Raw genomic sequence first — 22,910 nt, 5'->3', positions numbered from 1 at the left:
GTATGTGCATTGTAAAGAACTTTGTTAGATCCACAGTGTGGCAGAAAAAAAAAAAAATCAAAGATAGTAATACCAAAGCCTCAACTCTAGGTCCCAGGAATGACAGCATAATTATTTTTAGAGATGACTATAGCAGTAACTCAACATGACATGAGAGACTGGAGAAACAGCAAGCCTGATTTAAACCAATGAGAAAGCCAGGAATGCAGAATGGAGACTGTTCCTAATGCACCATATTGCATCTGAACATTTTGTTCCTACCCATCTATCCAAAGCATGACGTTTTGCATTTCATATTAACATTCTGAAGACATTAAAGGATTCTTCAATTCGATGTTCATATGCTGTGTCAGAACTCACACTCTGACTGCTTAGAGAGAGATGCTATGTCTACCTTTTATTCATCTTCCCTCCCTCAGGCTCCTAACCATCCTCCTTCCACTCCCAAAAAAATCCCAGGCTCTATTCTTTATTGGTAGCATGATTTAGTTCAGTTGGTTACAAACACAGTTTGTGGGATTTGGACTTCACTCTGGATTTCTGCACTACCTCAGCTGTTATGCATATGTACTGACTGCTAACAAATCATCACAGTAATACTTGAGGTTCATATACTATTTCTCATCTTCAAAGCACTTTAAAATTTCCCAGAGGTTCTACAAAATCTGGGAGAGGGAGAAAGAGCTCTGGGCAAAAGTCTTTGTTTAGCATTGGTCTTAATATAAACCACAGTTAGTCCCTTTCTGCTTAGCACTACAGCAGGAATGTTGCAGCCCTCAGATTTAGGTCTGAAGTGCTAAACAATGCTAAATTGCCAATAACACATTTTCACTAAAAAGTATTTAAAATACTCTTTGTCATATGGACAGCTCTCTTCAAAAGTTCTGTTCTCACCTTTGAGTTCAAAACTAGGGAAATGGTGACATTAGCATAATGTCTTGGGAGATGGATTTATGTATCAAAATAAAGGACATTTTGATTTCAGAAAGTTTTGTTAACAAAAAAGTCATATTTCATAGGAATAAAACAACAAAGAACATAATCAGGAATCAAAATATTTTTTTAAAGGTAAAACTAATAACGCTTCACAAATTCCTTCAATGTTCAAAGCACAACAGTCAGCTTTTAATAGCTGAAAGGAAGCTCTCACTAATTTGCTGGCCAGCACTGGAAAGAGCAATCAAGAGACCTTGGAAGGGAATCATTACAGGCCTTACTTCTCCTTATCACATACCAGGGGAAGAATTTTTCTCAGTGCACGAGACCAAGTAAAATGCTCTGTCCCCTTCAACCAGTGAACCATTGGTTTGCAGGAGCTCCATGCCCACACTGGGCACGCACTCTGCAGAGCACACCCAGGCTCCTGCTGCCCAGGCACAGCTACTGGGTGCTGGCTTTGGCTGTGGGACCGCTTGAGCGCACGGGAATGACCCTTCCAGCTGCACGCTCGGCGCTGCGCCCACCAGGAGCAGCCCCTGAAAGTCAGGCATCAAATCAAACCTTTTCGGAGAACTGCTATAAGCTATTTTCTTCTTTTGACTGGCTGAGTCAGGCTTGCAAATTTTTTTCATTTACCACCATCAAAAAATGAGGATGAAATGAAACAAAATCTAACTTTTTACTTAGTGGTAAAGAAATATGAAAATGCAATGAATAAAACACTCTATTTCTCATATACTCCACTAAACATGTAATCTAATCCAGCCTTTACGCTTCAAAGCATGACTTGTATTTCACATGCTTTCTAGGGCACAGAGTCCTGTGACACAGTTAATACAGGCTGCAAGTTTGAAACATAGATGCTAAACCGGTTCTTCTGAGGTCATTTATTTGGTTGGATTCCTTTTGAGCATGAAACATTTCTATAATGTCTGACAAAATATGGAAACATTCTCAGATGAAAGGATACATGCATTCCAGAAAAAATTCCACTGAAGTCTAAAGGAACTCTTCTTGGGAATACTGGAGTGCAAACTCTTCAGTTATGCAATTTTAATATGGTGGAAAGAAAGAAGTGTAAGCTATTAAATTTTTTTTAAAGCTTAGGAAGCAAATTAAAACAAAATAACATACATATTATTAATGAACAGCTACAGTGAAAAGTCCATAATTACATGTTAATTAAATTCTCTCCTTATTATATCTGCAGTGCCTCAAAATGATGTTTTCTCTCTACGTATTCTCCTTGTAGCAACCTTTCCTGAAAAAAAATATAGGTGTAAAGCAGAAACTGTTAAATATTTCACAACTGGGAGAATGAAACTGCAGCTTTTTTTTTTTTAAGCTAGAATTTCTATTCAGAAATAAACTGAATGTCACCATGTTTTAATTATGTGTCCTTCTGTTTATAATCTTCAACTTAAGTCTAAACTAAACAACAACGCTGGCAGAACACCGTAAATTTGAGGGACTGGGATGAAGTACTTCTAGGTAAATGTTAACAGAACCATTTTCCTCTATACAGAAATAATTTTGTTCAGGCAGCGAGCCAGACTCTGTGTGTGCCATCCCCTACTGCCCAACTCCTGCAAAATCCAGCATCACCTTTCTTATCTGGCTATTTAGGAGTTTTCAATTTTTCTGTTCTCCAAGTCTAAGCTTCTTCCTGCATTTGCAGCTTTTCATTTGTCTGCCTGTAAAGAAAATCAGAAGAAAGAAGTGGTTATGATGGAGCTATCTTAGGCTGCACATTGTCTTTGTGGTTTTGACACAGTGTAGTGCAGCAAGGCAGACATTATCCTGCACACCTTCCTGTTTTGCAGACGGAACGGTGTTCCAGCCTGTCCTTATGTGATAACACGTTATCATATTGCCGTGCAAAATTCCAATGGATGGCATGGCTGCCATGAGCAGGAAGTGATCTGGGACAGCCATTCCTCATGTAACCTTGTCTTGGGAGATAGGCTAATTTGCCTGTATTCTCAGACAGCCTTTACCAATAGACACCAAATCAGAAAAATTGCTTTGGGATCTGGTTGTTGCCACTGTTATCCTTTGCTGCAGATGTTTGTTCTCTAATGTAATGTGTTTTATTGAAACAGTGCTGGAATTAGAAAGCATTACTGAAAATGAACAATAAAAACCCCTATTTCTGTGATGCTGCTTGTCTGTCTTAATTACAAACACAATTATGACTTTGTATCTCATTCTGGAACTCCAAACTGCTGTAGACATTGAGTGTTTAATTTGCAATGTAACATTTGTGGGGAAGGTACAGGGGTTGTGACATATTCTAATGCAATCTTTGGCAGTGATAATGCATAGCAATCTCTGATTCCATGGCATTTGGAAATGTGGGATCACTGGAAAAAGGGCCACAAACACTGGTGTTTTATGGGTAATTTATGCATATTTATTAATACCAGCATTGATTACTGCAAAAATACAAGAGAAATGGAAGTAGTACAATGACAGCATTACTAAGAGTCATAAAGTTTTGTTCAAACAACTTGGACAGGCTCACAGGTCTTTTACAGACTCTACATAAGCTGTTCCAAAACTCAGAGTTGCATTCTTAATGGAATTTTGATAAAGCAAATGGATTTGTCCCAGAAGTGTTTGCAGTAACTCGATGTTTTAGGAACTTTGTGGCTTGCCAGTCCTAGAAATCCCTGCTAGTGCCATTCTGCAATCTATCAGTGGGCAACCACAGCTAAAATGTTTTCAAAGTTCTCAGTAGCTCAGATTAGAACCAAAAGGCTGGAATTTCTCTCTCAACTTTGTATCTTTGGAGACAGCCTTCATCTTATTCAATCCAAGTGTCAACAAATATGTCTTCATCCCTTTACATGATGTGTGTTCTTGGTTGCTGGAACACTGATCCTCTGGGCTAATCCTCTCCCAGCCACTCCAGATGCCTTTTCTTCTCCAGTTTTCACATGCCTCTGTCTCTGGTCCTACCTCCAGTGAAAATCATCTGCCACCACACTTCACTATGGCTGCTGCTAAGACCACTGAGTGTCAGCACTGTGACATCAGACGAAAAGTTATTTTCAAGACTCAGTTAGAGCAACAGCTGCCTTGTTAATGCATATGTTAAGACATAATGCAGATTGTGAAATCATATTTCACACATAACAAAAAACGGTATGACTTTGATCATGAATCAGGTAAAAATCTAATTATAAGATTACTTCAGAGGTCAAGAAACTGAGAAAATGGGTGAAAATGATACACTGGTGAAAGAATTAAAACCTGAGGGGAAATTATTTCCTTTTTATACAACCAGAGTTGCAAAAGAAGAAAAAAAAAAAAAGCATTTTTCTCATCTGTGCAGTTTTGTAAAGAAAAAGCCTCTTAGCACTGATATTAATGGCATCAAGGTCAAGTGAAAACTAGGAATTGACTCTTTTCTATTGGTAGAGACAAGAGTAAAGTAACATAGGCCAGAGATTCCCTCCGATTTCTACAGACATTTTGAAATGGAATATGAACTCCAGTAGGTAGATCTAATGATGGCATCATTATCCTAATTCATATTCCCCACTGATGCATAGTCCAGGTAAAGCAACTTATCAATACCACACTATTTTCAGATAATATTAGGTATCTATTAAGCTGCTGCTTCATCAATAGTGTCTAATGTGCTGTATCTGAAGTTCAAAGTGCCTAATGCCACCTGCATGTTGCCAAATCCCAGCAGTTCTTTGGTGCAACTCCCTTCTAGCAGGTTTGCTTTCAACCATTTCCTATTAATTCCAGAGACAGTAGCTTCCTTCCCTTCCATGAACCTCACAGAAAGAAATCATGGACCTCTCAGAGTCTGTAGATCACATACTGACAGCTGATCTGTTCCATTGAGGCAGCTCTTGTGTAGTCACACAGCTACCAGACAAAGCCTAAAATTGGCATAAATGAGTCATTTCTTACACAAATTGAAGGACGTGTGACATAGATGCATCTAACAATTTATATTAAGCACACATTGCATATACTCCAGCACAGAAGCTGGTCCTGAATCCCTGAGAAGGAATTTTACCACTGACATCCCTGAGAGCAGGATTTGGCCCCTGTCTTTGACACATCGTAAGGCTGAAGATATATGTTGTCATATTACTGAGTATTTTTTATCTTATCATATGTAAGCTGACTAAACTAGGAGTTATTTATAGAAGCTAATTCACATTTTTACAGCATATGGATGTGCTTTTTGCCAGCTTTAGCACAAATACAGTTTATATTCATTAAGACTGAGCTAGCTAATTAACCATAGACAGAATTAGTGAATAGCTTTCTAGTAATAGTACCTCAAGGTTGCCAGTAATTTCATTTGGGATTTCACATACTGCAGACTTCTCATCTTCAGCCACAGCATCTGCCTCGGAAGACGCTGCCTCTGGACAGGGCTCTTGCAGGTAACCCCCCTGGTCAGACTCCTAGCAGCAACCAGCCACAGGTTGTAGTGTTAGCCACAGGTGTAGAGTTAGAACATCCTCCTGCCCTCTACGAGACCCAAGAGCACCAGCACAAGGACAGGTAACAGTCCTGCTGAAACAGGACTGTTTTTTCCCAAAAACAGAGCTGCTTTTGGGAAGTGCTGCCTTGACAGAGACCATCATGGCTGTCTCACAGTGCCCAGGCCAGGCAGACACATCCTCACACAGGGCGAGAGCCCAGAGGGGCTCATTCAAATAAATTTCCTCCGCTGATTAATGCATTAAAAGTAATTTCATTCAATCTTAGAAGAGAATGCATGCTATGTTCTAGAGAATAAATTTCACCAGTGACTGGGATCCAATGGAAATTCATAGAAAAATAGCTTAAAAAAAACCCCAACATTAATTAAAAGGAATGAAACTATACCTGAAATTCTCTTGCTGAAGCTGAGGGGGAAACTGCAGGTTGGTCAAGTTCAATCTCATCCTGGTAGTATTAAACAGAAAAAAAGAAAAAAGAAGAAAGTAATTCATGTTTAATTATTTCTCAGAGGTTTCTTGCAGATTTTTTTAAATGGAAATGAAATGGCTGGCAAACAACAAAAAACAGTACCTTTTCTATTACTATCCAGGTGCTCAGAGCTGGAAAGCATTCTGAAAATGATTATAGATCAGCTTTAATTTCTAGTTGCCTCTCAAGGGGCCCTCTTTATAATACTTGGAAAGAACAGATGATTTTCATAATTTCATAACACTACAGCTTCTTACTCATGTGGATAATTACGTTTAGAAAACACAGTGCTCAGGTAACATTCTGCCTTCCCAGTGCAAATTTGTCACTTCTGAACAGGGACCTTGCTGCAGTTCAGAATTGCAGGGCTGTACCAAAGGAGTCAGTTGGAGTGAAGTTGCAGTGACACTAAATCAAATAAGGTTCTAAGAAAAATATTTTAATGTGTATCTAGCATTTAAGAGTCGCTAACGGTCCAAGTTTTGCTGCTTCTTCTTGTTCCTTTGCTGTGACCATGGGAACCTCACTGCTGTTCTGCCGGTGTGTGACTTGCAGCTCCAGGAATGCTCTGACAAGGGCAGGGCTTTTCCCCCTCGGAGCAGCTGGATGAAGCAGCGAGTCCATGCTCAGGTTCTCAGGAGTGATGCAGAAGGCAGCTCTGTGTCCTCTAAAGGGACAAGGTTTTGTGTCCTACTTTAAAAAAATGGATGGCAGAGAACATATGTGCCAAATAGGGCGAAAAAAGGCATTTGTGAACAAGCAAGGAGCAGGCTACAGCACTGAAATGGTGTGTCTGGGGCCTCTACAGGGGAAGTGCCCATCGAGAATATGAGGCAGATGTTCCAGTTCTGAGTCAGCGATTACAAACAGGATTTTGCTTGGATGGTGTAAGTAAACTACATTAATTCACATCAGGGTAATTGCAGCTCCCATAAATTAATTTCCTCATACTTTTGAAATTGTAGCTAAGTTGATATTTGGGTCACTTCGTTATTTCCTACAGTAAAACATGCTGAAAATAGTAAAGATTCTATACATCTGCAGAAGTGATAGCAACAGCTGAAAAAAAAAAGTTAGACCTAGCCACCTCATTACAATAAAAATCTCTTTTGTAGTCCTAAAAGCTTTTCAGAACTTCTGTTTGAACTCTGTCACTACCTCCAAGGCTCCCTGCCATGTGTGAGCTCAGTAAAGCAGGTAGACAGTATTAGCCCATGTTTATAAGATCCTAAAAGGCTGACAGAAAGATTTGCAGATTATAACTGAGGAGAAGAATAGATTTATAAAAGCATTTTCCTCTATCACTTGTAACTCAAATTTTTAGCACTTTGTCAGTACCTGCATACTCACAAAAGAAAGAGTCAGAAAGTTCTGGCTTTGTATCAAAATGAAAAAACTGGCCTAAATTGTATTTCTTTCAAAAATAAAGACACTTTGTTTTCAAATTCTAATTTTTAAAAAAACTAGGGCATTTTAAATTTAGCAACTATTTCCATTTTCTCTGATTTCTTACCTTATATTTTCTTATTAAAAGTATTAGCTGAAGCTAATGAGAATTCAAAATTACCTTCTGCTTCCTTAAAATAATATTTTTGCTTAGTTAGTTACCTATTCACTCAAAATATATTTTTATTTAGATTAAATCATTATTCCATTTATTGTCTCCAGTCCAAATTTTAAAAAAGCAAAATAATGTTAAAAAGATAGACCATGTTTTTAGAATCAATTCCAAGCTGATCAAATACATTTTTGTGTCATGGATAAGATTGTCAGAGGTTCTGTTTTTCTGAATAATATTTTTACTTCACTGCGTCTTTTTACAGAAAGCCATTCTTTACTCATCTGTTCCATGTCTAATAATAACCCTTGGATCATTAAGAAATAACTAAATTACAGCAGAACTAGTCTCTTTAATGAGCCATAGTAGTCCCAACATTCAGCCAAAAGTTTTTTTTAAAGACTGTGAAACTTCAATGTAGAATATGAAGCATTTTGTTTAGTAATAACAAGTTTATGAGCAGGACTACAGTTTACAGCCAAAATATAGTGACCTAAAAATGCCATTCTGCATTGCTCCTTCCTATACACTGTGTCCTTAACAAGTCCAGGGGAAAATGAGAACGAATGAATTGTGGTGAGAGCCCGAAGCCAACAAACGTATTTAAATGAATCCTTCTGATGCAATACTTTCCTTTAAAAAATACAATTAAGTCTTTGTGTTTCCTTTGAACAAAACCTCATGTTTAATAGCACCAATGGCTCTGTAGTAAAATCTATTTAAAAACAGAGAAGGAGACAGAGTAAGTTTTATACAGTTACAGTGGCTTTAGAAAAATGTTGCTGGTTTCTGAAGTCTGAGTAAATTTATGGTGAATTACTCCCACTGACCTACATTAAAAACTTCATCCTCCTTTTTTTAATTCCTGAAGATTTGTCATTGTGTGAGCATTATTCACTATGACAAAGATGTATTACTCAAAGTGTCCTCTTGAATCAATATAACTATTGAAATGTGAGAAAGAGTTTGGCAAGATGATAATGCCTTAAAATTAATTGGCAATATTTTCCTGCACATTGCGGTCCAGCAGGTCCACGGGAATTCAAACATAACGAAATTGTGAGGCAGTTGCACAAATGTAGCTGGCATATCAGTGTCAGCTGCTCTGAAAGAGACTGGAGGGACAATTAGGTGCACTGTTCTTACCAGTTCCAAGGTGAGGGGGGCTGCCAGGAGGGCACCTGGCTGGGAGAAGTCAGCACAGGTTGACGTGGGACTGATGGGTCAGCACCACTTTCCCAGCCCAGTGGCACCCGCCCAGCTGAGAACTGCAGCTGGTGCAGACACTGCTCTCAGAGGACAGCCCTGGGCCTGTCTGGAATCCCACTCCGGAATTTTTTCTGGTACAAGTGTGCATAAAGACAGGTTTGTATAAAAAGCGCTGTATTGTTCTGTACATAAACTCACACTCTTTTCTTGTTGTTGAGAGGTAGAAAATTGCCTTTTTACAAACATAGGCAGAGAAAAGACAGTAAAATAGTACACAGGGAAATTTCTAAAACGGAATAATGGCAGGAAAGAAGATTGGTAAAGCGTTCTAATAGATGAGTTCCACAGATGTGGTAGTTGTTATAAAATTTGCTTTGCATAACTTACCAATATACCATTACATTTTCCCCCAGATGTTATCTGTTACTTAAATTAATTTTGCTTAAGTTACTATTATTGCAGATTTTATCCACGCTGTATTTTATTATTTAAGCTTCTGTGGCATAAAACAAGCCCTGGCTGATAGCATTACATTTAATAATATATATAAGAGGTTTTAGTATTATAGAAATGGCTGCTGGGTATATCTTAATAGTCATAGCACAGAACGTCTGCTCTCAAAATATTATGTAGATTAAAACCAGCTATTTACTTACACTCTAATTCAAGGCATTGGAAAGGTTTGCAGTATTTATGTATGTGGTATGAAGGGAAACAATCTACTCCAGGAATAAATATCAGAGTTTGGAAATTAGCAAAGCTAAGGTCAAGGTCAGTTTGGATTTACTAACGTACTTGCTGAAAATCAGAATTCAAAGTTTATGTTTACTTATTTCATAAATGAGATAAAAGACTGAGGGGGTGATACATTTGCCTCTTTGGTAGAAGGCTTTTGTATCACAGAAACATTTTAAAACCACCTTTTCAGCTTGATATTATCTGAAATTCTGTACTCCTTTCCACACAGTCTTAACATAAATTCTCTGTAGCTAATCTTACCAAACACAGGAAAATAATTATTTATAAGGATTGGATAAAAGATCCCACATTCAACATGGACCATTTCTAAAGCCTTGTAACATCTTTCAAAGCCTTTCAATGGATTTGGGTTTGATTTATATGAATGGCAGATGAGTTTCAAAAAGGGAGTTCTTTGTGCATTTTTCTCTATATTCATATCGCCTGTGTAGTTTGTACTTGTATGCCATGGGACCTTATGCTACCAGAGGCCTGCACAGATTTCTCTCACATATATGTGAGATTTGCTATCAAACAAACTCTGTAATACAGGATTTACATCAGTTTGCTATTCATGCTAAGCATGCCTGGCCACACACCTACAAATGTGCTGAATTCAGCTGCTAGAATAAAAGGCATTTACAAGAGATGGTTTGTTGGCTGCCTGTATTTCATGTGGCTGAATTTGAATGAATACCTAATGGACAGAGATGCACTGACTCAAACCCGCCTGCTTTTTTTTATCCCTCTCCTTTAACCTGCCAGCATATGCAAACACAACAAATGCACCCCACCTGCCTGCGGAGGCATCGCCCACCAGCGTTCCCACAGGAGGCTCCTGGGAGGCTGCTGATAGCTCTACAAATACATCTGCCATCCTCTTTTGCAGCAATTTAATACATGAGGTCCAAAGGACCGAAGGATTTTACAAAGCACTCAAAAACTTAATCCAGATATCTGATCTCTGCGGTGTGACTGAGGTGGCAGAGCTTCCTCCTGCACACCCTCGCTACGTGGATTTGTATTAATATTAAAAGCAGAATTAAGATCAATGATGGCCTAAAACTCTGCCTCTGAAGGATGTTCCCCAGTTGGTAATGATGCACATGGAAATTCTGTGTGTGTGTTCCTGGGCAGGAGTTTTCAAGCCACTACTCCTAAAGAGACAGAAGTTCAGTGAGTCAAAGGTAGGCTTTATGCTCTTTTTCCTGCATTTCAAAATCCAAGCCAATATGTTCTAAAGAGAATTTTCCATGTTTCTGAGCTGCGATGTGAATCGACTTTGTTGACAATACATTAGTAATTAATCTAGTCTAAAATAGCTATTTGAAGCAATTTGGTGCCTACATTGACAAAACAGGATCTCCTCCTCCCCCCAGGAAGCTGTAAATCAGTCAGTGACATCTGGCCTCAAGGACATCAGAGTCATCTGAAATGTGGTAATTTATATTAATGAACATCAATATTAATTTTTAAATAAAAAGAATTTGCTACTGCCATTATGTTTACATAAGAAATATTATTTATAGCTTGTGTTCCTCCTTTCCTACATTTTGCCCATAAATTACTGTACGGAAACACAATGTCACAGTTATAAATATTTTTCCTTGGAGTTAAAGCTTTTACATATCCTCTTACTGTTTTCAGTAACTGTATGAGGACAACAACCAGGATTTTCTTGCTACTCCAGGAACTGCTGCCAATTTTAATGCTTGAGTGAGTAGAAAAGGGTGCTTCTACAAAAAAACCAAAGCCTTCCTCTCTAGAGATATCTCAATGCAGAATGTCCTTAATACCTAGATTCTGTAAGAATCTATCTATCCTAACATACCAGGAAAAAAAAACCCAATAAACCCCTCTGATTTTACTAGGCTGTAGTTTTCTTCTACTGCTTTTACCAAGCTTCCAATTATTGCTGCCAATTTGCAGATTATTTAGAAAGACAAAATGAAAGACATAGAAAAAAATATCCCCAGTTGGCTTTAATGCTGAGGACACATCACTAAATTATTCACCTTGGAATGGTCACTCTAAATTCGCATTGTATTTAGCATTGCCAAATCTCCTAGAGTTATGGGATTACAAGAGAATCTCAGCTTTCATTTAAAAATAAAGTTAGCTCTTATGGTTGCAGAGAAAAGATTGAAAACATAAATCTTGAAAGCTCAAAAACTAGACTGCAAGGAAAAGGAACCAAACAATTATTTTTAAGCAACTCATGATTTTTTGGGATATGTCTCATCATTTTAAATGCTCGAGGTTAATGTAACCCTTTTAAAAATAGTACCTACATATTTTCAGGAGGGCTGAAGGATTTTTTTTTTTCGTTCTTGAAAGTGCAAGTCTTGCATGTCTGGACTCTTCAAAGTACCAACCCCCCACTTTCCACTTCAAGGGCACCCATCAAACAAGCAAAGAGAAGCCAGCTCCTATTCTGGCTGTACAGTCATAATCAACAGGGATCTAAAGTCATTTAAAAAACAATAAAAACCTGACAAGCACCTTTCCCACAGTAACCACCTATCTAGAGCTACAAATGTTTTCAAAAAATGAAGGCCCTTTTTATTATTCATGTGATCACATCTGAAAACCATAAAAGTAAGTTCTGTTGAACCCAATGAACAATAGGCAGTCTGATGTTTTGGTGGCATCCACCTTCATCAGGTTGGAGCTTTACACCTCTTTTTTGTGCATCTCTTTTCCCACATTATTTAATCAGTAAAGATCCAATATGAATGCTGAAAACGTTATGATAAAAATGTGAAACCACATTTGGCCAGGTGCATCTTGGTACCTCTTTCTGGGACCAGGCTTCAAACATTTTATAAATACTTGCTGCAATTCCATACTCTCAGAAAACCAATTTGCATGAGATCATGCGCCTTTGGCAACAAAATGGCCTATAAGAATTAAATTGCTTAGGGGGCTGGTATTCATCACACCTGCTTTAGGGGCTCTGTCAACCCCCTAAACCCCTCCTTGCAGGAAGTGCAAAGATGATTACCTCTCCTGAGAGACAGTCAGAGCAACTAAGATGAATTAAGAACCTAAAAATTCCTTAATGTACCTGCCCTGGACTGCAGCAAGCACAGCCTGCTCCCTCTCCTTCTCCTCCCTAGGGGAACCTAGGAAAGCTGTCTTCCTCACTCAGGGTCCCTGGTTTGCCTGGTGCTGAGAAATATGAAATATTCCCTTTTATATTCAAATGGTCACTGTAGGAACTCAGAGATGATTACCAGCACCACGTGTTCCTCCTGCACCCCTGTGTGTAGAGGAAGAGTCAGACAGCTGTTGGCAGTATCCTGGACTGTTTTTTCCAGGTGTTACCTCTGAGATGCAGCAGTATCTCACCAACTCTTACTGTTCCACAGGGCTTTAGGTCAGCCCTAAGACTTCCAAAAAAAGCCTGCTAATGTAGACATGCCTGTTTCCAGCACAATGTGAATTTCCAGTGTGTCTCATGCTCTGTACACACCAGTTCAGAGCAGCCTGTGCCCCTGGAGCTGAGCCCCACCAGATTTCTCTTAGCTCAGCAAGCAGAGACTTCAGGTTTTACCTAAACAGGAGTGCCATGTACAGGAAAGAAAGGCAACAAGAAGATTCCAAAAACCTAGGAAAACTTAACCCCCCACCTTTTAGAACAAAAAGGGTTTGAGAAGAGCCTGGGGGCTCCTGCTGAGAAAATCTGACAGAAGAAAAATAGTATTTTGCTGTTGATACAGTAAAGTGCAGTCATTGCCTGACGCTGGAAAGAGGTCCCACCTCCTGCCTTTGTCTGCCACTGCTCTTGGACAGGCTTCCCTTCCTACCCACTTCCTCCGAAATCAGCCTTTTCTCCACAAGACTGGTCATGGCCAAGCCCCTCACACAACTGCCCCGTGCTCTGCACATTGTCTCAGCACCAAACACCAGGGGAACAAGCTCTCTCCAAACTCCTCTCAGTCATTAGGTGCATTAGATGTGGATAGGCTTGTCTGTATTGATTCACCCCCAGCTGATGCTACAGAAAATAGCTGCACTAACATTTAAAAGGTTGCATTAAAAAAACCCCAAACCAACGCAACCTAAGGAATATTGATCCAGAGCTAAGAGGGGGAAAAAACTGCTCACACAATTTAAAAAATACAATATAGATTTTTTTTTTAAAAAATGCCACATTAGAAAACTTTCCAGAATATATAGCCACATAAAAATGGGGATCTTATGTTTTTTGTTATTAGACCTAAAACGTAAGGTCTTTGCCTGAGTGTGTAAGTTTCTGTTAAAACAACAATTTGTCCTGTGGACTGTAAATTCAATTACTGTTTTTATTGGAATCACATTTTGCTTTGGAAACAAACATGCAGAAAAACAACCAGTAACGTAGACATCTTAAAAACATCTCAGAACAGGCATGGTTCTGAGAACAGATCAGTTATGGTAATTCTTCCACTGTGAACTACAAGGTTTTTAAAATCCATTTCCATATTTTTAATTAACACCTAGTTAAAAAAAAAAATCTTACTGTAGGTCATTTTAATCACAAATGGGAAAACAAATTTGTTTTATCAGAAAATTGATTCAACACTATTTTAGGGACTTATTTTTCATGTTTTTATCATAAAAATTAAGCCATTAGCATACATTTCCCAATTTGGGAATGCAGAAGCAAGCCAGTTCTTCTCTGAAATTTCAGAGTTACAGTTTTCAGTCACCTCTCTATGTGAAACTAGTCTATTTTAACACCAGAATATTTGATCAGCACACACAAAACCCCCACATAAGTCTAAGATATCAGTAGTTCTTTACAACTCCATTTCTATATAACTTGAATCTGCAGAGTTCTAACCATAGCCTGTTAGTCACAAGAAACCACCCCTTCTTTACGTGACACTTGGATTTGGTGCCCCATTGTAAAGAGGCTCCTCTCATTACGTACGTGTTCATAAATCTGTTAATGCTGCATCTCAGCTTGAGTGCCTGTGTTTGTTTTAACTCTCCCTTATAATCCTGTCCTTCACATTAGATAAAAAATGCAGCTGTGGGTAAAGGCAGGGTTGGTCTGGTGAATGCAGGAGTTAAACAAAGCCTTGCCTCAGCACAGCTTGGCTAGGTGGGTGATTTGAAATCTAGTAAAGCTTCCCCTTGGTAAACTGCCAAAGCCAACCACACCTTGGATGATGTGAGGTTGTTTTTGAGAAGGTAACATCTCCTTACAGATTATCTCCTCCCACTTCGACTTGGAAGGTTTCTGAGAACAGTCATTTCCATTTCTGTTGGGGCATGAAATGGTTTCTGCTGAGAAAGAGCATATATCTCATTCTGCTTTGACTTGTTAGGAAGCTCATGACAAATCGTATAATCCAATGTGGATTTTTAGAATTTGTTTAAACAATGCATGAGAAGAAACAAACATCTCTACTGAATAATTTCTTCCAATTAAACAAACAAACAAACAACAGTCTCTTAACTCCTTATCCCTTATAAATTATGTTAACTACATCATCTAGAAAATTACCAGACAGAAAAGTAACAGAACCAACAAAAATCAAAGATTTCCACAATCATACAGAATTCTATCACAACTCAGAATAGAGAGCAAACACTTCCAACTTTGGAGTGAAAATCTTGAGTCACCCATAGAATAAGTGAAGCTAAAGGGTACGGCATTGAGTTGTACACTGCAGCCTTTCCTCTCCTCCCCTTGTGCTTTGTCCTTCTGAGAAACTCTGTTCTACAAAAATAGGCAAAGAACATGTGATCACAAAGTTTGCACACAGTTTGCCTGATGAGATAAAGACAATGTGTCGGCTTTTGATGGGAAAAAAAATGAAGCAATGATGCCAAAGGGTTTTATTTATTCCTTTCAGCAGCACCTTTTCCTTGGCAGTTTTCCTAAATTGCAATGCCATAAATACCTAGAGGGAGCAAACACCCAATGGCAGCATCTTCTCTTAAGAACACAGAGCCATACCCAGAAACCTGACATCACCGACTCTGAAGCTGCTGTATTTTGATCTAACCCTTAAAGAAAGCACTCAGCAGGAACATCCAATGTGTCTGCATTGCCAAGCAGAGACGTGGAGAAGATAGGAAAATCATTAATGGCTGGGAAGCTCAGCTGGCAACAGAGAGAAAGGCAGGCTGGATGAGGGCACAGGACTTCATTTGGTGCTGTGGAAGGAAAGAGCAAGGGTGATGGGAAGCAGCAACCACTTCTCATGGGCGGAGGAGAGGCAGTAAGGCTGAGTGTAACCCGGAGAGCAGATCAAAGATCACACTGAAGACTCCTCGAGGTGGGCCCTATTCACTTCCTTACCTACATCAAGCTCTTCCCCTCCAATAGCCCCTTGCTCCATCTAGACAAAATGTCACATATCCCAGGTCCTTCTATCATGTGATTCTCCATTTTCGTTTTAAAAACTGGCTGAATGTGAAGCAATTCTCACATCTGTCACTGGGTTTGTGCTTTTATGTCAGCCAGAAATATTGACCTATGCACTGAAAAACAGTCCATACACAGACACACACATATATATATGCAACTTCTAATTGTTGTTTAAGCCTGGAAGGACTGAAAAATAAAATTAAAAAAACCAAGGTTTTTGGAGTCATTACCATGAGCTGAAAACAAAAATGACTCAACTAGAGACCCTAAAGAGAAAAGACCTTACCAAGTGTGATAGACAAATTTTCAGTAAAGTCCCTCTGCACAAAGTATCTTCACATTTATAGGACTGACTGGTTTAAGAGTTCTTTGCAGGTGTCCATTATATCATGTATTCACCCTAACAAATTATACTAGATGCACAGCTCCATGTGGAAGAAATAGAGCTGATAGGAGGTACCTTTGAAAAACTTGGCCCCAGAACCAGAGACAGGTTATTTTTCTGTGACAACAAGTAATAGATATATTTCTCTCTCCATGGTAAATTAGTCTCAAAGCAACATCCTCCATCAGAGAAAGACCTTAAGGCGTTCTTATAATACAAGCAAAAGCCAAATTGAGCACTTTAACTGGATTTTTTAACAGCCCTAAAATTATTAAAATCATGAACTTTAAATAATTATATTTCAACCAGTGTTTTACTAGTTCTCTCCCTACCTTCTCTGATTTTAATTTTCTCACTTGTCAGCATGTCTTGGCAGTGAGAACAAGAAAGACCTCAAACCTTTGCTGATTGCTTTCCAAGCAATCTGATTTCTATAAATTAGAAGTTGCTGATGGGAAAGCAGACAGCAGTACCCTTTGATCAAGATACACATCTTGATCTCTTTTATCATTTTTTAAAAAAACAATAATATTACAACAAAAAAAAAATCATCATACAAGCTTTTCGATCAAAGTGTGTCACTGTCTGCTTCCCAGTCAACATACTGCCAGTAAATTGGCGAGGTGCCCGGAATGCGCAGGCAGCAGCTGGTGGGTTTGATTACCATCTGTATAGCCACTAATGTATAAAATATTGTGTCTCCATCTAGTGGGCATCTGCAGTTTACAGGAAATTTGAAAATGGGTTGGAGCCGACTTCCGTGGGTGGCAGAAGGAGCTTCACTCGACTCCCCACCAGCAGAACCGGGCTATCTGAAACAAGGAAGGCTTTGGAGCTTCGCCCCAGTTCCATCCCTGCGCTGGCACTTGTCCTTGAAATCATGTTTTCTGCAGAGGCATTCACAGAACAACTAGTTCTGTTCTCACAACAAACCACCTCATTCCAGTGCTCTGCAGCACCCTGGAAGTCTTGGTGGCCAAATTTGAAAATGTAAAAGAGGTAACAGGAAAAGGAAGAGCAAGGGTGCCATTAATGACCTGAACGCCTGAAATAAACAATAAGGAATAAGATGAATATGCCAAGACAATGTCTTTCCTTATATTAAAATATTACAAACTGCCCCTCCCCACTGCTTAATGGCAGGACATGCAAAAGGCCTGTTAACTCTCTCATATGGTTTCTGATAACATCCTTGACTGAAAAGCAACAGGGGTAACACAAGATACATAAACCTGTTTTTCAGGAGAGTGACACAGAAACAGTCCTTGGGACACAGACTTTAGAGTCCATGTGGCCACCCAAAGCAGAAACTGAGGCACAAGGCAGCACTACAACAGCTCTCTCACAACAGACACAGGACTAGAACAAACAGTTAAAAAGATGACCTCTACCCCACTCGTTACACCATGCTCCTTTTCATTGATTACCGTCCTTTTTGACAACTACTCCACTAGCGATGTACTGACTGGGCATATTTTATGCACAGCCATCTACTGTGAAAACTGCATCTTAATGAAGAATATCAGTACAGCAAAATGAAATAAAAACCAACAAGATCATACTATTGATTTTTTCCATCCACACGGACTAGACCTAAATTCCCCTAGCTTGAAAAATCTGTTGAGATAACTCTCCAACACAGCATGATTACATTTCATCTAATGACTTCTCTGGATGCATGATAGGTCCTAAAACAACTCCTCTTTTTTTTCTGACTATCTTTTAATAAAGTTTTTGTAGATGTGTTTTGATTTGACACCTAAACTGGTTACAGTAAAGCATTTTTTATTTTTATCATATATTCCATTGCATTAGAGGAAAGTTTATTACTCTATAAATAATTCATTCAAAGGAACTTCAGTTTAACAGAACCTAATAGACACAGTCACTTAAGGTAGCATGCTGGCAAACTTCAGCTTTAAATCAGAAGCTGATCTGTCTTCACATAAAAAAAAGTCAACTTCTCAGAAGAAAGCATCGGTTTTAAGAGACTCAGGCGTGAGCACTTAAAAATGAAGTCAAGGCATGCCAACAACTTTTGTACTAATTTATTATATTGCTTGTTTGTGCAGGAAGGGGATGAGATTTGTTTCAGTCTAATCTAATACCCTTTATTTCAACAGAAACTGGAAGAATTAGAAATGACTGTTGTTCCCTCAACAATTTGCTGTGATAGAAGCTTTATTTTTCAGGTCAGCACTCTCCATTTTTGATTGCTCAATGGGAGCGCCACTATGGCTAAAAAAAGAAGGCTCTGAAACTTCAGGAAATAGAAACTGCTGACTACCTGGTGAAGGAATAATGATTTATAATATATGAATAGGGGCAATAATTGGATAGCAGGCTGTACTCAAAAAAGCCTTAATTCACAGATCTGACATCAGAAAGTCATAATCCATCGATCTAGCATCAGAATGATGGATTATGACTTTTTGAGAACATGTAGACATGTCAGCTTCATGAGCATTCCGGGAATCGTAGTCCAAATTGTTTTACTGAGGTAATTTGAACAATTTCAGCTTTTTCCAATAAAGCTGATGCACTAATATTTTGAAATATAAAAGTTCCATTGTTTTTCTTTTAAACCCTAAAAATCCTCCAACTAAACACCACAGGTTGCCATAGCTTGAGATTGAAGAATTCTTTTTTTTTTTTTAATCACTTCAAGTCTGTATAATTTTCTAACAGAGATTACAACAATTTTAAAACCTAATTGCTTTTTGTGTCAATAAAGTTTTGTATTCAAGTTTGGACGCAAAATAAACAAGGTGCAAAGTGAGGGATTAATTATCTTGTTTTCTTTCAGGAAAGAACTGACATATCCTGTGCATGTTTTCCCCCTAGGCTACTTTAAAAAAAAAAGTTATTATGTGCATTTAGATAGAATTCTTTATGCAAAGAAATAATACTCTTGCAATGCACGAATACCTAGAGGTTGAAAAGTATTTTTTATACATAAGCTTTTGACATTTTAAATTAAAAAAAGACAGAGTTGGAACTTCACTTTCCCCATAAAAACAAACATGGACTGAGGTTATGGAATAAAACGTTCACAAAATTCTAGAGATCATTTCATTGAGCACTGCATACTTATTTAAAAGTAAACCACACTTTCATTCATAAAATTCCATTGCAAAATCTTCCACTGGCTTTTCCACATTACAATTAAGTGAAACAACCTATCAATTAACAACTGCTACATTAGACTAATTCAGTGGCTCAGATGGGTAAGAGTTCTTCCAAAAATGCTTTCTGCTTCAGTGAAGTGTTGAGAATAAAAAGAAAACCCCACATTAAATGTAAAATATTACTAAGCATTTTCAATGTATACTCATATTAAAACTATAAAAAACCTGTGACTAAAGCCTCTTCCAAAGGTATAAAAACTTTATGTTATACAAGTAACAAGGGCTAAAGGGCAAAAGAAACAAACCAAACCAAGCCAGGGTTGCATATCTCTGTATTTTTTTTTTTCTGGAAACTCATTTGTCTAGGGGGCTGAGTTTCTCCTTCTCTGGTTTTTCTCACTTTATTTTCCTTCTTACTCACAAAATGTTCGAAAGGGAGCTTATTAATAAAGGAACTACTTAGGTGAAGTTTTTTGGGGTTTTTTCCCCCCTTTCATCTGTGTTCCTAAATAAAGCTATCACAGAGGAGAAGTCACAGGGCTCTTTTGTAATGGCTGAAATAATTTCTTTCACTAAGCCCCACGTATACATTAAGTAAAGGCATTCTGGGTCCAGTCTCAGCCCAGATTTCAAAGCAAACAATGACAACAATACCAAAGGAAGGGAAAAAGCTGCAGGAAGAATAATGCACTTTTTAGAGCAGGCAGAAGCAATTTACTTCATTTTGACAACTAAATATGAAATGGCTAATAAAAAAATCACTGCCATGTTCCACAAACTCCTTCCCCTAAACACACCTAATGTTCATAAAGGTCTCACATAAAGGCATCACATCACTGAAAAGCAACTACTTCTTTAAATGAGCCTTAAGCAACAATCACACTGCACAACTGATCAAAAGAGGGAGCACCTCATGCGATTAACTTTTCTGGGGAATTACCATTGGCAGGCTGTAATTACTCACTTGGAAGGCAGTCACGAAGACACCATGGCCAACTGTTCTCTGCCTGTGATTTATATGCCTGAGGTAATGACCAGTGGCCAGGATATCAGTGTGGCAGCTCCCTTCAAAAATCCTGTTGTGCAGCACCAAACAAGGTTCACTATTACTTCATCATCAAACCATCTTCTACCTGCATTTTCCTCGGATCTTTTTCGACCGAAGTATTTACCCAGCTCAACTCAATTAAGCTTATGACATCAAATGAGCCCAAGGAGGGTGGCTACAACCTTTCCAGACTGAGGGAAGAGTAAAGCCCTCAGGACTGCATGCAGGGGAAGACAGGAGTACACTGTGTATCTCCCGATTCCTCCTCTTCTTTGGACCCATGCATTAGTCCTACCCCTTTTCTTGTTATTGAACTGGTTGTTCCCTTTCCTTGTCTCCACAGACACCACGAACCCATTTAATGTAGGTTATGAAGCAGCAGTGGGATGTTAGCTTTCTGTCTTCAATGATGTGCTCTTGAACCAATGACCTCGAAGTGCAAAGCTGTGTAGATCTTTACCATTCCCTCGATAGCCAGGCCTTTATTCATCAAGTTCATAAGCAAAACCTGTGTGCAAAAGGAACGCTTACTCACAACTACTATTACGGTCGTTCTGCTGGGGCTGTACATTGCACTGAAAGAATATGAATTATAAGGTGCATGGCTTAGTAAAATTTAAATTAAGCAAATGTTTAATATTAAGCCATTTCATCTTTTTCCAAAGTTCGGCAAATTTATTACAGAGCACTGAAATTGCACTTCAAGCCCTAAGGCTCGCAGTGTTGGAGCCTGCTTGATTAATATAATTAAAAGAATAGCATAACTCAAAATTTATTAAATAATTAAATATATGCAGACTTATTGTTTACTTCCAACTGATAGCATGATTTCTAGCTAAAAATTTGCACTGCTTCATAGCTGACAAGTTGCTAGAGCACATCCCCTTTTTCCTGCTGTGCATATGATTAAAAGAGCAGAGGTTAAACACAGCAATAAAAAAAAAAATTGGGGAATTCTATTTTTGGTCACAGTGGTGCTTAGTTCTTTCCTCTCTTTTTTACAATAAGCAGGTGCTGCTGAAGAGGTGGAAAGTCTCATGGGAAGAGGACATTGAGCTGGAGAAGGGTAGGAAAATGCTTCCTTGGAAAGAATTGTCCTCCCTTCCACAATCACTACATATCTTGTATTGCATTTTTCTACCTTAGCCAAGACCCAGCTTGCAGGAGAAACCAAGCTATATCCATTAGATTACTGGACATACATAGCTTGTGAGACTTGATCCAGAGGATTTCTCAACAAGGGCAAAGCTCACAATTTTATGTGGCATAAAAATCCTGCCTTACACTGTGCTTGCGAGCCACTCACACCTGCATGGCCAGCAAATGCTGGCTGGCACACCGAGGGCTCCCAGGGGTCACAGAGACAGGTTTTATGGGATGGAAATCTTATTTTCTTCAGTATGAAACCACAGTAAAAATGCCTACTTTTTCTGCAAATGTTGCCTGCTTATCTTCATTTTCTCCTGCAACAATTCTGCTTTCTCCTTCAGCCACTGCACTGATCAGCAGCCCCTCCCAATACATGAGGTGGAAAGCCAATGACAAAATTAAAACAAGTTGGCAAATGTACCTATATATACATATTTCATGTCAGCACAGTTATGCTTTAGAAATTATGGCAACAGCAATAGAATTCTGCTGCTGTGATCATGGATAATCAAAGCAAGCGAAAAAAAAAAGGCAGTGCTGAAATATTTTCAAAGGTATGAAAGTCTTTACTGTTGTGTAATTTAAATTTACTTGCCATCACTTGAAATTTCCTTTCGTCTGCGTGATTAGAATTTAAATGCTCCCAAAGTACATTAACAAATATAATTCCTGTTATATTGCAGAAATACTGCAGCAACCTCCTCTTAATGCTGAAAACTAACTAGGCTCCCTAATTTGCTACAGAAAATACAAAGCACAATTAGTTAAAATGTTTTCAAATGAGTCTTATTTGGGAATGACCCACAAGATGAACCACTACAGCACTTTCTACTCTACTTATACAGACACACATACACCCACACATTACAAAGCTACTATTTTCTACAGTATTAGCAGTAGAAATTATGTAGCAGTATTTTCTACAGCTGTAAATATGGGATGTTTCCATTTTACAGAGAACATTTCTAATGTAATAGTTTTCAGTTTGAGGCCAAATTTTGCCGACATTACACATCATGGTAATGCAGTGTTTATTTTAGATACAATCCTAGTAGTTCCCCTAAATTTACTTGGGGCACAGTGGATTGAGGACACATGAATGGAACAGTAAATCTTAGCTGCTCACTCACAACTTATACCTGACAATGGTGACAGAAGGGCAGACATTACAAGCCCTCTCAAGCATTATCCCATGATAAATTTGTCTAAAAGTCTCCATCCCAAATTCTTTAATTTTCAAATTCAAGATGTTCTTGATGAGTAGAAATTACTGTTCCCTGAAGACAGAGTTCCACAGAACATTAGTGTCACAGTGAAGATTTTATGCAGCCTGAGTAAATTGGGTCTTAACTGGGAAGTAGTTGACAGAGTCAACCTGACCGCCAGGTAAAAATAAAGCTACAATGCCCCGCTGGAACACCACTGTTTATTGTAGCATTGGT

At 38.5% G+C, this 22,910-nt stretch overlaps 1 protein-coding gene across 5 annotated transcripts in view; it reads right to left on the bottom strand.

Annotated features, from left to right (window-relative positions):
* Positions 1-1,811: 1,811 nt before the first annotated feature.
* Positions 1,812-22,910, bottom strand: part of CABCOCO1 (ciliary associated calcium binding coiled-coil 1) — a 214,364-nt gene continuing 193,265 nt past the window's right edge. For all 5 annotated transcript variants that reach the window (XM_048311322.1, XM_048311323.1, XM_048311325.1 and 2 more), the window contains 3 exons: positions 5,803-5,862; positions 5,247-5,375; positions 1,812-2,633 (listed from right to left, as the gene is read on the bottom strand). In XM_048311322.1, the coding sequence (XP_048167279.1) occupies positions 2,622-2,633; positions 5,247-5,375; positions 5,803-5,862 (201 nt within the window). In that variant the 3' untranslated portion in view covers positions 1,812-2,621. The remainder of the gene's footprint in view (positions 2,634-5,246; positions 5,376-5,802; positions 5,863-22,910) is intronic.

The sequence above is a fragment of the Corvus hawaiiensis genome, chromosome 8 (assembly GCF_020740725.1).
Source record: "Corvus hawaiiensis isolate bCorHaw1 chromosome 8, bCorHaw1.pri.cur, whole genome shotgun sequence".
Lineage (NCBI taxonomy): Eukaryota > Metazoa > Chordata > Aves > Passeriformes > Corvidae > Corvus > Corvus hawaiiensis.
The sequence above is the reverse complement of the archived record's forward strand: the minus strand, read 5'-3'. Positions and strand labels throughout refer to the sequence as shown.